The sequence below is a fragment of the Erinaceus europaeus genome, chromosome 20 (assembly GCF_950295315.1).
Source record: "Erinaceus europaeus chromosome 20, mEriEur2.1, whole genome shotgun sequence".
In the NCBI taxonomy this organism is placed as follows: Eukaryota; Metazoa; Chordata; class Mammalia; order Eulipotyphla; family Erinaceidae; genus Erinaceus; species Erinaceus europaeus.
This window is the reverse complement of record NC_080181.1, coordinates 55,461,262-55,474,177: the sequence shown is the minus strand read 5'-3', so window position 1 is coordinate 55,474,177 and position 12,916 is coordinate 55,461,262. Positions and strand designations below refer to the sequence as shown.

The 12,916-nt window shown below is 49.4% G+C and overlaps 1 protein-coding gene across 1 annotated transcript in view; it reads right to left on the bottom strand.

Moving 5' to 3' along the window:
- Nucleotides 1–5,791: 5,791 nt before the first annotated feature.
- Nucleotides 5,792–12,916, bottom strand: part of ABHD2 (abhydrolase domain containing 2, acylglycerol lipase) — an 83,790-nt gene continuing 76,665 nt past the window's right edge. The window contains exon 11 of the mRNA XM_007516759.3: nucleotides 5,792–11,813. Within this exon, the coding sequence (XP_007516821.1) occupies nucleotides 11,617–11,813 (197 nt within the window). The 3' untranslated portion in view covers nucleotides 5,792–11,616. The remainder of the gene's footprint in view (nucleotides 11,814–12,916) is intronic.

The window sequence follows — 12,916 nt, the reverse complement described above, 5'->3', positions numbered from 1 at the left end:
GGATAGTTTTAGCACTGTGCGGGACACTGAGGCACAGATTTTTCTGTGGTGCTGGGGAAGCTGCGAAGGACCTTGGGCATGCAGGATACTGCTGAGCACCCCCCTGTGCAATTTCAAAAATTCTATATACCAAGAAAGAAAGAAAGAAAGAAAGAAAGAAAGAAAGAAAGAAAGAAAGAAAGAAAGAAAGAAAGAAAGGAAGAAAGAAAGAAAGAAATTCCAAAGCACCACTCCACCATCCGTGGAGCTCCCCCTGTGCTGTCTGTGATGTCCCCATGAGGTGCTGGGGCTTGAGCCAGGGTCTTGCACATGATAAGTACATGGTGAGCTATTTCTTAACCATGAGAAAAAGCTTTTGTGATATATATATGGAGAAGAGATAGAGGTAGCAAGAGACAGAGATGACCACAGCATCGAAGCTTCCTTTAATGTTTTTTACATTATATTTATTTATTGGATAGAGACAGCCAGAAATTGAGAGGGAAGGAGAAGACAGAGAGACACCTGTAGCCCTGCTTCACCACTTGCAAAGCTTTCCTCCCGTAGGTGGGGACTTGGAGCTCAAACTTGGGTCCTTGTGAACATGTGTGTGCTCAGCCCCTTGAAGCTTCCTTTAATGTACTGGGGGCCGGGCTCAAACCTGAGTCATGCATTCAGTACAGCATTACACGATCCAAGCGAGCTGTCTCACCATCCTTAGTTTTAAAAAATTTTTAAAAATATTTATTCCCTTTTGTTACCCTTGTTTTTTTATTGTTGTTATTATTGATGTCGTCGTTGGATAGGACAGAGAGAAATGGAGAGAGGAGGGGAAGACAGAGAGGGGGAGAGAAAGACAGACACCTGCAGACCTGCTTCACCGCCTGGGAAGCGACTCCCCTGCAAGTGGGGAGCCGGGGGCTTGAACGGGGAATCTTATGCTGGTCCTTGCACTTTGCGCCATGTGCGCTTAACCTGCTGCGCTTATCCCGACTCCCTATTTTTAAGTTTTTTAGACATACCTTTTTTTTTTTTTTGCCTCCAGGGTTATTGCTGGGGCTCAGTGCCTGCACTACAAATCCACTACTCCTGGATGCCATTTTCCCCATTTTTGTTGCCCTTGTTATTGTTGGATAAGATAAAGATAAATTGGGAGAGGAGAAGATAGAGAAGGGGAGAGAAAGACGCCTGAAGACCTGCTTCACCACTTATGAAGTGACCCCCTGCAGGTGAGGAGCTGGGGCTCAAACCAGGATTCTTACGCCCATCCTTGCACTTTGTGCAGTGTGTGCTTAACCCGGTTCGCTACTGCCCGGCCCCCTAGACATACTTCTAATCTCTTAAAAAAAAAAGTGGTGTCCCAAACTGATGGAGCCTGTGACTGCACCCCTGCACCAATGACCGTGCCCACCCCCAGGAACTCAAAGGGATGTAGAAACAAAGTATACATACTTTGATTCAAGGGGGCATCTATAATTTACAAATGACGTCAGGATGTGGAGAAAATTATAGGCAGATGTTGACCTGGAGGCTCCTGGGGCAGCTTTGGCTCTTATTCAAACTCACAGGAATCCCCCTAAAGTTAGCTTAAGCTTGGGGTGGGACAGAAAAGCCCAAGCACTCTGAGGGTGAGGCTCCAAGTTGCACTTTGGCCAGCACTGCCCCCTGCTGGCCTTATTCTGGTACTGCACCTCAAGAGCTTCAGACAAGCTGAGCAGGAAAAAAGCCTCACAAAATCCCAGCTGCCGGTCCAACCCTACAAGTGACGGCCACCTCCACGTTCAGGAGAAAATATAATTCAGTTTTTTGGGGAAGTCACCAAAGACAGGAACAATGATACAGGAATTCTGGACAGCCACTTGCTAAAATTGTGTTGTTGTGTTTTTTTTTGGGGGGGGTCGGGAGTTGGGCGGTAGCACAGCCAGTTAAGTGCACATGGTGCAAAGCGCAAGGAGTGACTTAAGGATCCCGGTTCAAGTCCCCGGATCCCCACCTACAGGCTAGTGGCTTCACAAGCGATGAAGCAGGTCTGCAGGTTCCTGTCTTTCCTCTGTCTTCCCTTCCTCTCTCCATTTCTCCATTTCTCTCTGTCCTATCCAACAGCAACGACATCAACAACGATAAAACAAGGGCAACAAAAAGGAAAATAAATATAAAAAAATTATCTTTAAAAAAAAGTGTAGTTTGAGGAACTGGGTGGTGGCACACCTGGTTGAGTGCAGTTACCATGCAGGAGGACCCAGGTTCAAATCCCCAGTCCCCACTTGCAGGGGGGGAAGCTTCACCAGCTGTGAAGTAATGCCGCAGGTCTCTTTCTCTCTCTCTTTTTACCAGAGCACTTATCAGCTCTGGCTTATGGTGGTGGAGGTAACTGAACCTGGGATTTTGGAGTCTCAGGCATGAGAGTTTCTTTTCATAAATATTTTTTTATTATTTATTCCCTTTTGTTGCCCTTGTTGTTTTATTGTAGTTATTGGATAGGACAGAGACAAATGGAGAGAGGAGGGGAAGACAGAGAGGGGGAGAGAAAGACAGACACCTGCAGACCTGCTTCACCGTTTGTGAAGTGACTCCCCTCCAGGTGGGGAGCCAGGGGCTCAACCAGGATCCTTATGCTGGTTCTTGCACTTTGTGCCACATGCACTTAACCTGCTGCGCTACCACCAGACTCCCTTCTTTTCATAACTATTATGCTGTCTACCCCAGACCCAAGTGTCTCTCTCCCGGACCCTCCCTTCTCTCAGCTTCTGTCATATCAGTAAAAAAAAAAAAAAAAAAAAAAGGTTTGAACAAGCAAAGGAGATGGCAGTGTGTAAAGCATTGGATTCTTAAGCATGAGTTCCCAAGTTCAGTTTCCTGCATCACGTGATAGAGTGATGCTCAGGTTCTATTAATAAATAAATCTTAAAAAATAAAAAGTGGGGGGGGGGTCCGCAAGGACTGGTGTAAGGATCCTGGTCCAAGCCTCTGGCTCCCCACCTGCAGGGGGGTTCCTTCATCAGCGGTGAAGCAGGTCTGCAGGTATCTTTCTCTCCTCCTGTCTTCCCCTCCTCTTTCCATTTCTCTCTGTCCTATCCAACAATGATGACATCAATAACAACAACAATAACCACAACAATGATTAAAAAACAACAAGCGATGTGGTCCGGGAGGTGACACAGTGGATAAAGCATTGGATTCTCAACCATGAGGTCCCAAGTTCGGTCCCCGGCAGCACATGTACCAGAGTGATGGCTGGTCCTTACTCTCTTCCTAGCTTTCTCATGAATAAATAAATAAATAAATTCTAAAACAAAACAAAACAACCCCCCCCCCCAAGAGCAACAAAAGGGAAAAAAAATAGCCTCCAGGAGCAGTGGATTTATGGTGCAGGCACCTAGACCCAGCAATAACCCTGGAGGCAAATAAATAAATAAATAAAGTGATCTGAACAAAACAAGTTCTGGATGGGACCGAGTCACAAGGGAAATAGGGTTTCATTTGCATCTTTGGGGAAAGTCAACCTGATCAAGGTCCATCTGCCCCAACCACTCAGATACATGGTTGGAACATGCATGCGACCCCTCTGACTCTGAGGTCACTGGGAGAGAGGAGGCTGTCATCAGTCCCATGGAGGATCACTCTGAGGTGGTGCTACTCTGCATGGGGAAGCCCTCCTGGTGGGACCAGAGATGAGGGAAAGTCTAAGGACAAACACACTTGCACCACAGGGACAGTGAGTACTGGAGGTAAATGTCACCACAGCCACATCTGTGGGGTTGCCTCAGGAGAGGTGTGCTGCAGTTGGTGGTCCTACCACAGGGACAGTGAGTACTGGAGGTAAATGTCACCATAGCCACATCTGTGGGGTTGCCTCAGGAGAGGTGTGCTGCAGTTGGTGGTCCTGCGTGCCCCCCATGGTGACTGGCTGGTGTTGACCTACGTAAGCCCCATGATTTGGACCCACTTCCAACTATTTGCCACAGGTGACATTCTCTCTCTCTTTTGTTTTTAATATTTATTTATTCCCTTTTGTTGCCCTAGTTTTATTGTTGTAGTTATTATTGTTGTTATTAATGTCGTTGTTGTTTGATAGGACAGAGAAATGGAGAGAGGAGGGGAAGACAGAGAGGGGGAGAGAAAGACAGACACCTGCAGACCTGCTTCACTGCCTGTGAAGCGACTCCCCTGCAGGTGGGGAGCCGGGGGCTCGAACCGGGATCCTTATGCCGGTCCTTGTGCTTTGCGCCACGTGTGCTTAGCCCGCTGCGCCGCCGCCCAACTCCCAGTATTCTCTTTTTAAAATTATTTTTATTTATTTATTAGATAGAGACAACCAGAAGTCAAGAGGGAAGGGGGTGATAGAGAGGGAGAGAGACAGAGAGACACTTGCAACATTGCTTCACCACTCGCAAAGCTCTCCCCCTGCAGGTGGGGACCGGGGGCTCAACCCATGTCCTTGCACATTGTGACATGTGCGCTTAACCAGGTGCACCAGCACCTGGCCCCTTCACAGATGATATTCTTTGATTCAAATATTCTGGTCATTGTGTGGGGGCCAGGAAGTGAGGGTGAGCTTGCTTTCCAGAGAAGGATGCTGCTTTTCAGATGGGCTCCCAGAACATGAAACCAGTGTCTTGAGCATGCATGCACAATGCGCCTGAGTGACTTCCCTAACCTCATTTTCTGTTGTTTGGGAGACAGTGACACACAGAACAGAGACACTACAGCAACTCCCCATCGCGCACGGAGCTCCCCCACACCATCTGTGACCATCTCATGTGATGCTGGTGCCGTGTCTTACACGCAGTAAGGCATGTGCTCTACCTAGTGAGTCATCTCCCAGTACAGAGGACACATTTTGAGATTTGCTATTGGTTCTGTTAATGCATGCCTACATAAACCAACACACTTTGCTCATTCCGATTATCGAAAGAGGGCAGAAGACTTTGAGTTCCATGGCTCTTCGCTGGGTGGGGGTTGCAGGGATAGTCTGGCCCTCCTGGCCAGGCCTGCTTGGCCCTGGAAGAACCTTAGCTTGGAACCAAACAGATGCAACATGGGGAAGAAACACCACCACTACAGAACCAACTCGATACGGTCTTCAGTTTAGTCACAATCACCTGTCTCCACAGCACCCTCTCAGGAAAGCAGAGATCACGCATGGGGTCACACTTACCTCTCACCTGACACTGTGTGGTCCACTTTCAGGGTAAGTGCTGAAAATGCTGGCAGCTCACACCTCTCAGGCCTTGCTTTCTGGCACAGAGAAGTTGAGCTTCTAAAGACACCTGTGGACTGATGTTCTTGGCATACTATTTACACGAGTGGGTTAACTATCGATAAATCGGCTTGCATGCTGACACCCCAGAGGGCAGATCTGTTCCCTAGCACCGCTGCTTGTACACACATGCCCTTCTCCCCTATCTCCTCATAATCAGACAAATATCAGTCGGGAGTTGGGTGGTAGCGCAGCGGGTTAAGCACAGGTGGTACAAAGTGCAAGGACTGGAGTAAGGATCCCAGTTTGAGCCCCTGGCTCCCCACCCACAGGGGAGTCACTTCACAAGCGGTGAAGCAGGTCTGCAGGTGTCTATCTTTCTCTCCCCCTCTCTGTCTTCCCCTCCTCTCTCCATTTCTCTCTCTGTCCTATCCAACAACAATGACAACAATAATAACTATAGCACCAACAAGGGCAACAAAAGGGAATAAATAAATATTAAAAAAAAATACATCAGTCATGATGAGAACTTGGTGTTTCAAGCTCTTGACATAGGGAAAGTCCTACTGGACAGAAAAGCCCCCACTGTACAAACAACACAGGACCCCACCACATTTTTAATCTTTTATTTTTTAAGTAAAGAAATTCCATTGACTCAAAGATAACAAAATTACAGTTTTTGTTTGTAATGATCTTTGTTTACCACCACATAGAATCAAAATAGAACCCAAAGTAACGTGAGAAAATAAAAATAAAGTGATTAAGGACACCACTGTTTAGTATAATTTCTTAATAAAGGTAAATATCCTCATATTTAGAAAAAAAATTGCATTGCTAGTTGCAAATCTTAAACACCTCAGTGCTGAAGGATTTTGTACGCCCCCCGCCCCACTCCTCACCCCAAAATCCGGCAGTACAGAGGCTTTCAGAACACAAACTCAAAAATACGTTATTTTCAGGGCAGCACTGGAAGTTTCAGGAAAGTCCAAACCAAACAGAAATGAACAAAAAGTCAGAATGTGAAAGTGATGGTTCCCAAAAATCAATTTGGAAGCAGATCTGCCAACAGAAGAATGTTGGCTGGCCGGAGTCTGACCAGGAAAAGGGGGGCGCAAACCGGCTCCCCGCCCGCCCCCCTGCCCTGGTGTTGCTAAGGCAGCCGCAGCAGTGGAAGTGGGAAGCTCAGGTACAGTGAAAGTCTTCCTGAGGCAGTGGGAGAGACCCAGAACGTCTGGAAGTGGGGTGGAGAGGCAGCAGGTTCCACTCGGACTTGTGCTTCAGGCCAGCTAGAGAGGCCTCCCCCTCAACCCAGCCCAGCTCCTCCACCCAGGAAGCTGGCCCTCCTCGGGACACAGCCTGGAAGGGAGGAGGTGGCTGGGCTGGAACCAGTGCAACCCAGGGGTTCAGTGATGATCCCGGGCGACTGCTGGCTACTCTGCGTGGGTGTTCTGGAAGGAGAATGCCCACTGACAGGATGGGTCTTTCTGCAGGTGCAGTAAGTGGATTGTCCCCGACTTATGGCAACAGTTGATTTCTTGGCTAGTGGGGACTAGGAAGCAGAGGATCTGGTGGGTTTGTTATGAATTAACAGGAGTCGAGTTAAAAGACTTCATCCACCAGGTCGTAATGCACTCCCAACACTAGCGATACATGCTTTACCCACAGACATGCTAGGGAACACAGTTCAGAAAAGTATGGGGGCAGCGTAGGAGGGGGGCTGGACTCTGCAGCCTGCTCCCAAAAGCAACTTCAGGAGAACTCTGGCTGCAGGAAGCGACTCCTGCTTTGGAGAGCATCCCAGTTCTCATGACCCACGGGGGCCGGGTCCCCACTCCTTAGCTTCCCAGACAATTTGGCAAAAGCCAAGCAGGCCTAGATTATGAAGAGAGGGATACTGCCCTCTGTTTAGATCACCGACAGAAGAAAAGCTTTGCTTCCACAGCCTGGTCTCTGAGTGCCACCAGCAGGTCACCCTGCATGGCTTTTTGAAGCATTCGAGTAATCAGAAGTGACTCTGGGTGGCAGAGGCCAAGGGCAGAAAGGGGCTGGAGATGAGGCGCGTGACTACTTCTGCCTCACTCGCCTGGTTGGCGGTCCTCACCTCACAAGGATTGCACAGGCCACAGAAGAAAATCCTCTGGTTCTGCTGTGGCTTCAAACCACCACAGCAAGAAGAAAGTGAATTCCAGTGCCGTAAGACTGATGTGGTACTGGCTGAATATTCTAGAGGCAAGTTAAGGCTTTCTGGACAAAGGAAATGATTTCCGATGATAATTGTGAAGTGCTTCTTTCTCATCCTGCCTAGAGGTGAGAGAGGCCTGAGTTCCTGTGACTCCACGTGGCGTTTCAACAGTCTTTCCCTCTAGCTCTAAGGCAGAATCAGCCCACCAGAAAAGAAGAGGCCCTCACATCCCTGGCAAACATAAACAAGAACACGTGTATTGTCTCCTGCGAGCTTGCAGGATGGGTTGAAGTCACATACCACAAAGAAAGCTCTTATTCAGATGCCCAGAAGAGTTCAGCTGTCATGAAGACTGTGGCTTGGAATGAAAGGCCGGGCAGGAAGGACTGCTGAACTCTTTCTGTACCCGCAAAGATAAGGGTATTCACCCCATTCTAGTGGCCAGCACCTGCCTGTCACAAGAGCCCCCTGGGAACAGCAAGGATATTGCAATGGAAGCAGGGACATCAGTCAATGACTTGGGTGACCTCAAGGGTCTCTTCATCAGCAAAGGCTTAAACTGCAGACACCTCCTCCACCTGTCCCCAGATGAATGAGCCTGGAACCTTGACAGATCCGTTTCTATGTGCAGGGGCTGAGGAAGCCAGGTGGGGACGGTGGGCAGATGGTGTGTGAACAGAAGAGACTCTGATGAGGAGGGCACTGGAGCTCAGAGATGAATTGACTGCCCACAGCCCAGTGGGAACTAGACCTGGGACAAGAGCCCAGGCCTCCTGGACACAGGCTCCGTAACGGTCTGTCAAGAAAAGAATACGCTCTTGCAGTCCCTGGTGTCACAGGGGTCCTGTGAGCCAGAAACATATCTGAGAGGGGGAAGAACGAGAGCCAACCAACAGCATTCTGCTCTGCACTGGTGCCAGCTCCTAGCAGGGAGAAGCAGCAGCTTTCTTGACTGCTAAACTCTCTCTTCCAAAGAAACACATCACAGAGATATGGCAGACTTTCCAAGGCAGGTGCCCTCCCTAGACCAGGCTCCATCTCTAGCAGAGTGTCCTCAGATTGGTTTTTTTGTTTGTTTGTTTGTTTGTTTTGTTTTTTGCCTCCAGGGTTATTGCTCGGACTCAGTGCCAGCACTGCGAATCCACTGCTCCTGGAGGCTACTTTTCCCCCCATTTTTGTTACCCGTGTTGCTCTTGTTGTTGTTATTATTGTTACTGTTGTCACTGATGCTGTTGTTATTGGATAGGACAGAGAGAAATGGAGAGAGGAAGGGAAGACAGAGCGGGGGGAGAGAAAGACAGACAGACACCTGCAGACCTGCTTCACCGCCTGTGAAGCGACTCCCCTGCAAGTGGGGAGCTGGGGGCTCAAACCGGAATCCTCACGCCAGTCCTTGCGCTTCACACCACGGGCACTTAACCCGCTGCGCTACCGCCCGACCCCCCTCAGATTATTTAGGAAGCGGGAAAAGCAGCCAGCAGAGACAGGGTGATCCCCCTCTGACTTTTAACATGATTTTATCTGCAAGAGGATCATTTAGGTCTATGCAATCTATACCCTTCATCTGATGTGACAAAGCAGATCCTTTGATCGGATTCAAATGCTCTTGGCAAACTCCAGCCTTGTTTTAGTCCAAATCGGAGCTCAGTAGAAGAATGCTCCCATTTTCATCAGCAACCAGTTGGAGAGCCAGGGAAGCTGGAGGAAGGAAAAGGCTGACCTACATAGAAAAGGCGGCTCTCTGTTTATAGATGCAAGTGTGCATCTCTGTAATAAATTCAGTTCCTCTGTGCCTTCATTCAACAAACAAGAATTTTCCTGTAAGACGGCCACATTCTCATTGCCAGGCCCAAGAGCCTGAAGCTGGAACAAAGGGCTTCAGTGCATTTCATGTGAGCCAAACTGGAAGGTCAGGGCCACTCAGAGTCACACTCAAAAGATTTCAGTTGGGACACCCCCACCTGGCCTAAGGGGCGAATTCCGGTGTGTGGCAACAGTGACTATATACAACCCATGCCCTTTCTTGGCCCTGGGGACACACACACCCTTAGACCAGGATCCCAGAGCTTCTAGTCGCCCCCCCCCCCCCCCGCCGCCCCCTCCAGTGTGACACCAAAGCTCCTGTTCTCTTCCTGAATGGAGCTAGTGCCTACACTGCTTTGTCAGAACAGTCAAGAGATGAGACTGAGGGTGAGGGAGAGAGTGCCTTCTCGCTTCCTGGGATGGAGAGCCAACTGCATTAAGTTATTGCTTCACTGACCTGATTTCCCACAGGAAAAAGGACCCAGCACCTCCTAGACGACAGCCTTGCAGGTGGTAGAGGAAGAACTAAGAGAGAAGGACTGCTTTCCAAATCCAGGGGAGGATGATAAAGTGCCAGTTTGTGCTGAAAGAACATAAGAAGGAAGTGCGGGAGAACAAGAACAGGGCGGGTGGCGGGCACAGAGCTGAGCTGAGTGGGTGGGCCTGAGAAGTCACAGCACGTCAAAGCTGAGACCACAGAAGGCCCCGTCTTTTGAGATGATGGATGTCCTTGATGTTACCAGTGAGGACGATCTGGTGATTGTCAGAAAACAACTTCTTCATGTTCCAGATGTTTCTACCATAGTCACCTGGATCAATGCCCAAACTACACTGACCTGCAGCCATGAGAACCTGTACCCCAGTCTCAGGTGCTCCCCGGGCCCCTGAAGCAGTCACACAGACTCTCCCAGTGTATTCATGTCTGACCTGGAGCCCAGGAGGTTAGGAGAGGAAACTTTTCTTCAATGTCCAGACAATTTCACTCATACTTTCATTTAGTTCCAGATAGCAACTGCTGATGTCTCAAAGTGCAGGATGTTTGAAGGTTCAAGTGCCACAGGATAGCAAAATGAAACCTCCAGAGGCATCTTCATTTGCAAAGATATACTTTAGAAAGAGCTAGCCAATGGACTACAAATACAGGCTATTGAATAAAAAATATGGTTTCAAAATCACCCCTCTCTGGGGCTGGAAAGATCTTTTCTCTAAACTTAGATACAACTTTTGAATTGTTTGGTATCAAAAGCCAGAGTGAGAGAGATCTGGGTTAAAAAAAATGAAATTACAATTGAGTGCCTTAACAAATAAACACACCTCTTTATATAAAATGAGAAACAAAACAGACAAACAAACAAACCAACAAAAAAGGCAAATCACGACTTCCCTCCCTACGTAGAGCAGAGGAGCTCCCAGCCTCCCTGTGGGACATGCTCTCAAATCTTAGTGAGCTGAGTTTGTCACTGAGTCTCAGAAATGGGAGTGACCTGGCAATATACCTGGTGGACAGCCCTGCTTTATTGGTGAAGAAAGTGAAATCTGCAGGACCTTTCCCAGGGCCTGTGAAGCAGAGTTAGGTGCAGCTCAGCCCCCCTGCGAGAGGTCACACTATAGTCACAGCTGGGCCACACACCTTGCTGCTCCAGAAACCCCTTAGAGCTGGGATTTTGGTTCAAAAAAACAAATATAAAAACAAACAAACAAACAAAAAAAAACACCAGCCACCAGTAAAGGGCCTGCAGCAGAGTCACCTTAGGGCACTTGTTAGAAATGAAAACCTCCAGGCTCTTCAAGGGGGCAGACTGGGGCTGAATTTTCAACAAGGGCCCTCAGTGACTCTCGCAGCTTCCCCGCCTGCTCCATAAAGGGTGGGAAGCCATCCTGCAGGAGGAAGAAGGGTGGAAAACTCAGCTTGGGACTCAAGGGATTTTTTTTTTTTTTTTTTGCCTTAAGAGGTTGCAGTCTGGCTGGGAGGCTTGGTCCTCAGGCTCCAGCTGAGCACATCTGCAGCAGGGACCCCTGGCAGGGAGCTCTCCCAGGGTTTACGCAAGGGCACACAACTGCCACCAAAGAATGCGCATCATTCATGGTCTCAGGGAAAAGCCTTTTGATTGGCAAAGCAAAACTGCTGTTGAGACATTTTTTAATAGGGAAACTAGATGTGGTTGGCTTCAAAGCAATCAGGTGCTACACCAGGCCAGGAAGCGAGAGCCTGGGGCCTGTCATCATGGCTGACTGTGCAATGGAGGAGACACAAAAATAGCCTGCAGCCCCCAGGGCTGGCTGCCCCCCAACCCCTACACACAAAGGCAGCTGTACCCAAAGGTGGCTCCCCCACGATGGTGTGAGGTCAGATCAGGTTACTGCGAGAGAGAGGGGAGACCTGAATCAGCCGGCGGGGACGCAGGGTCCAGGGGTGGCAGCTGGAGTGTCAGAGTCTGGGCCACAGCAGGGCTCACTCCAGGTCGGCCTCCACCTGCTCTGTGTCGGAGCACTGCAGCTTGTTGCGCTCCCACTGGCAGATGGCATTGGCGTACTCCACCACCAGCTTGTCCATCCAGGTCAGGGGCTCGGGGAACAGTACGGAGCCCTCAAAGAAGCCCAGATGCCCCCCGTGCAGAGGCAGCACAAACATGACATTCTCCCGTTTCTCTGTGGGGGGAAAAGGTAGCTGCATGAGTCACTGGCGCCCCCACTCTTTGTTTGGCTCTGAGGCAGGAGGTGTGGCAGGCAGCTGCCAGGGGGACTGGGGCTATCCCCACATGAGACGGTTGCCTATGCTAGCAAGCCTCTATTCATTCAGTCTCAGTGACCAAGGTGGGAGGGACATGTGGTGCTATCTAGTAGGGGTGGGGACAGTGCTTGGCTTGGAAGCAGAACAGGCACCTGCTTAAGAAGTCCATGGACTCTAAGTGGTTCTCACACTTGGCTGCATTTGAGAATCATCTGGGCCCATTAGGGGTCCCCATGCCCAAGAATCTCCGAGCAGAGCAGGGGAGAGGACCTGAGGGCATGTGGGGGTCACAGGATGGGCAGGGACCGGGCACTAGTGTTGCCAAAGCTCCCAGCTAATTTACTGCTGAGTTATGAGCTTCCTAGCCTTGGCTGCTGCATACCAAGGCCTTCCCAGGAGATGACCCGGAATTCTGCCTTAGAATGCAGGTGCTGATTCAGTAGGGTGAGCCGGGATTCTGCATTTCGGACCTGCCTGGCCCCAGCAGGCTCTGAGTCAGGAGTCACATTTATGCTCTTTTTGGTGGAGAACAAGGTTGAGTCCAGAGGAGTTATCTTTTTATGACAGACATTTATTTATTTAGTTAGACATGGAAATTGAGAGGAGAGGGGGAGATAGAGAGACATCTGTAGCACTGCTCCAACGTTTATGAAGTTCCCCACCTGCAGGTGGACTGGGGGCTTAAACCCAGGTTCTTTTTTTAAAATATTTATTTATTTTCCCTTTTGTTGCCCTTGTTTTTTTATTGTTGTTGTAGTTATTGTTGTTGTTATTGGTGTTGTCGTTGTTGGATAGGACAGAGAGAAATGGAGAGAGGAGGGGGAGACAGAGAGGGGGTGAGAAAGACAGACACTTGCAGACCTGCTTCACTGCTTGTGAAGTGACTCCCCTGCAGGTGGGGAGCCGGGGGCTCGAACCAGGATCCTTATACTGGTCCTTGCACTTCGCGCCACATGCGCTTAACCCACTGTGCTACCGCCCGACTCCCAAACCCAGGTTCTTGTGCATGACAACATGCATA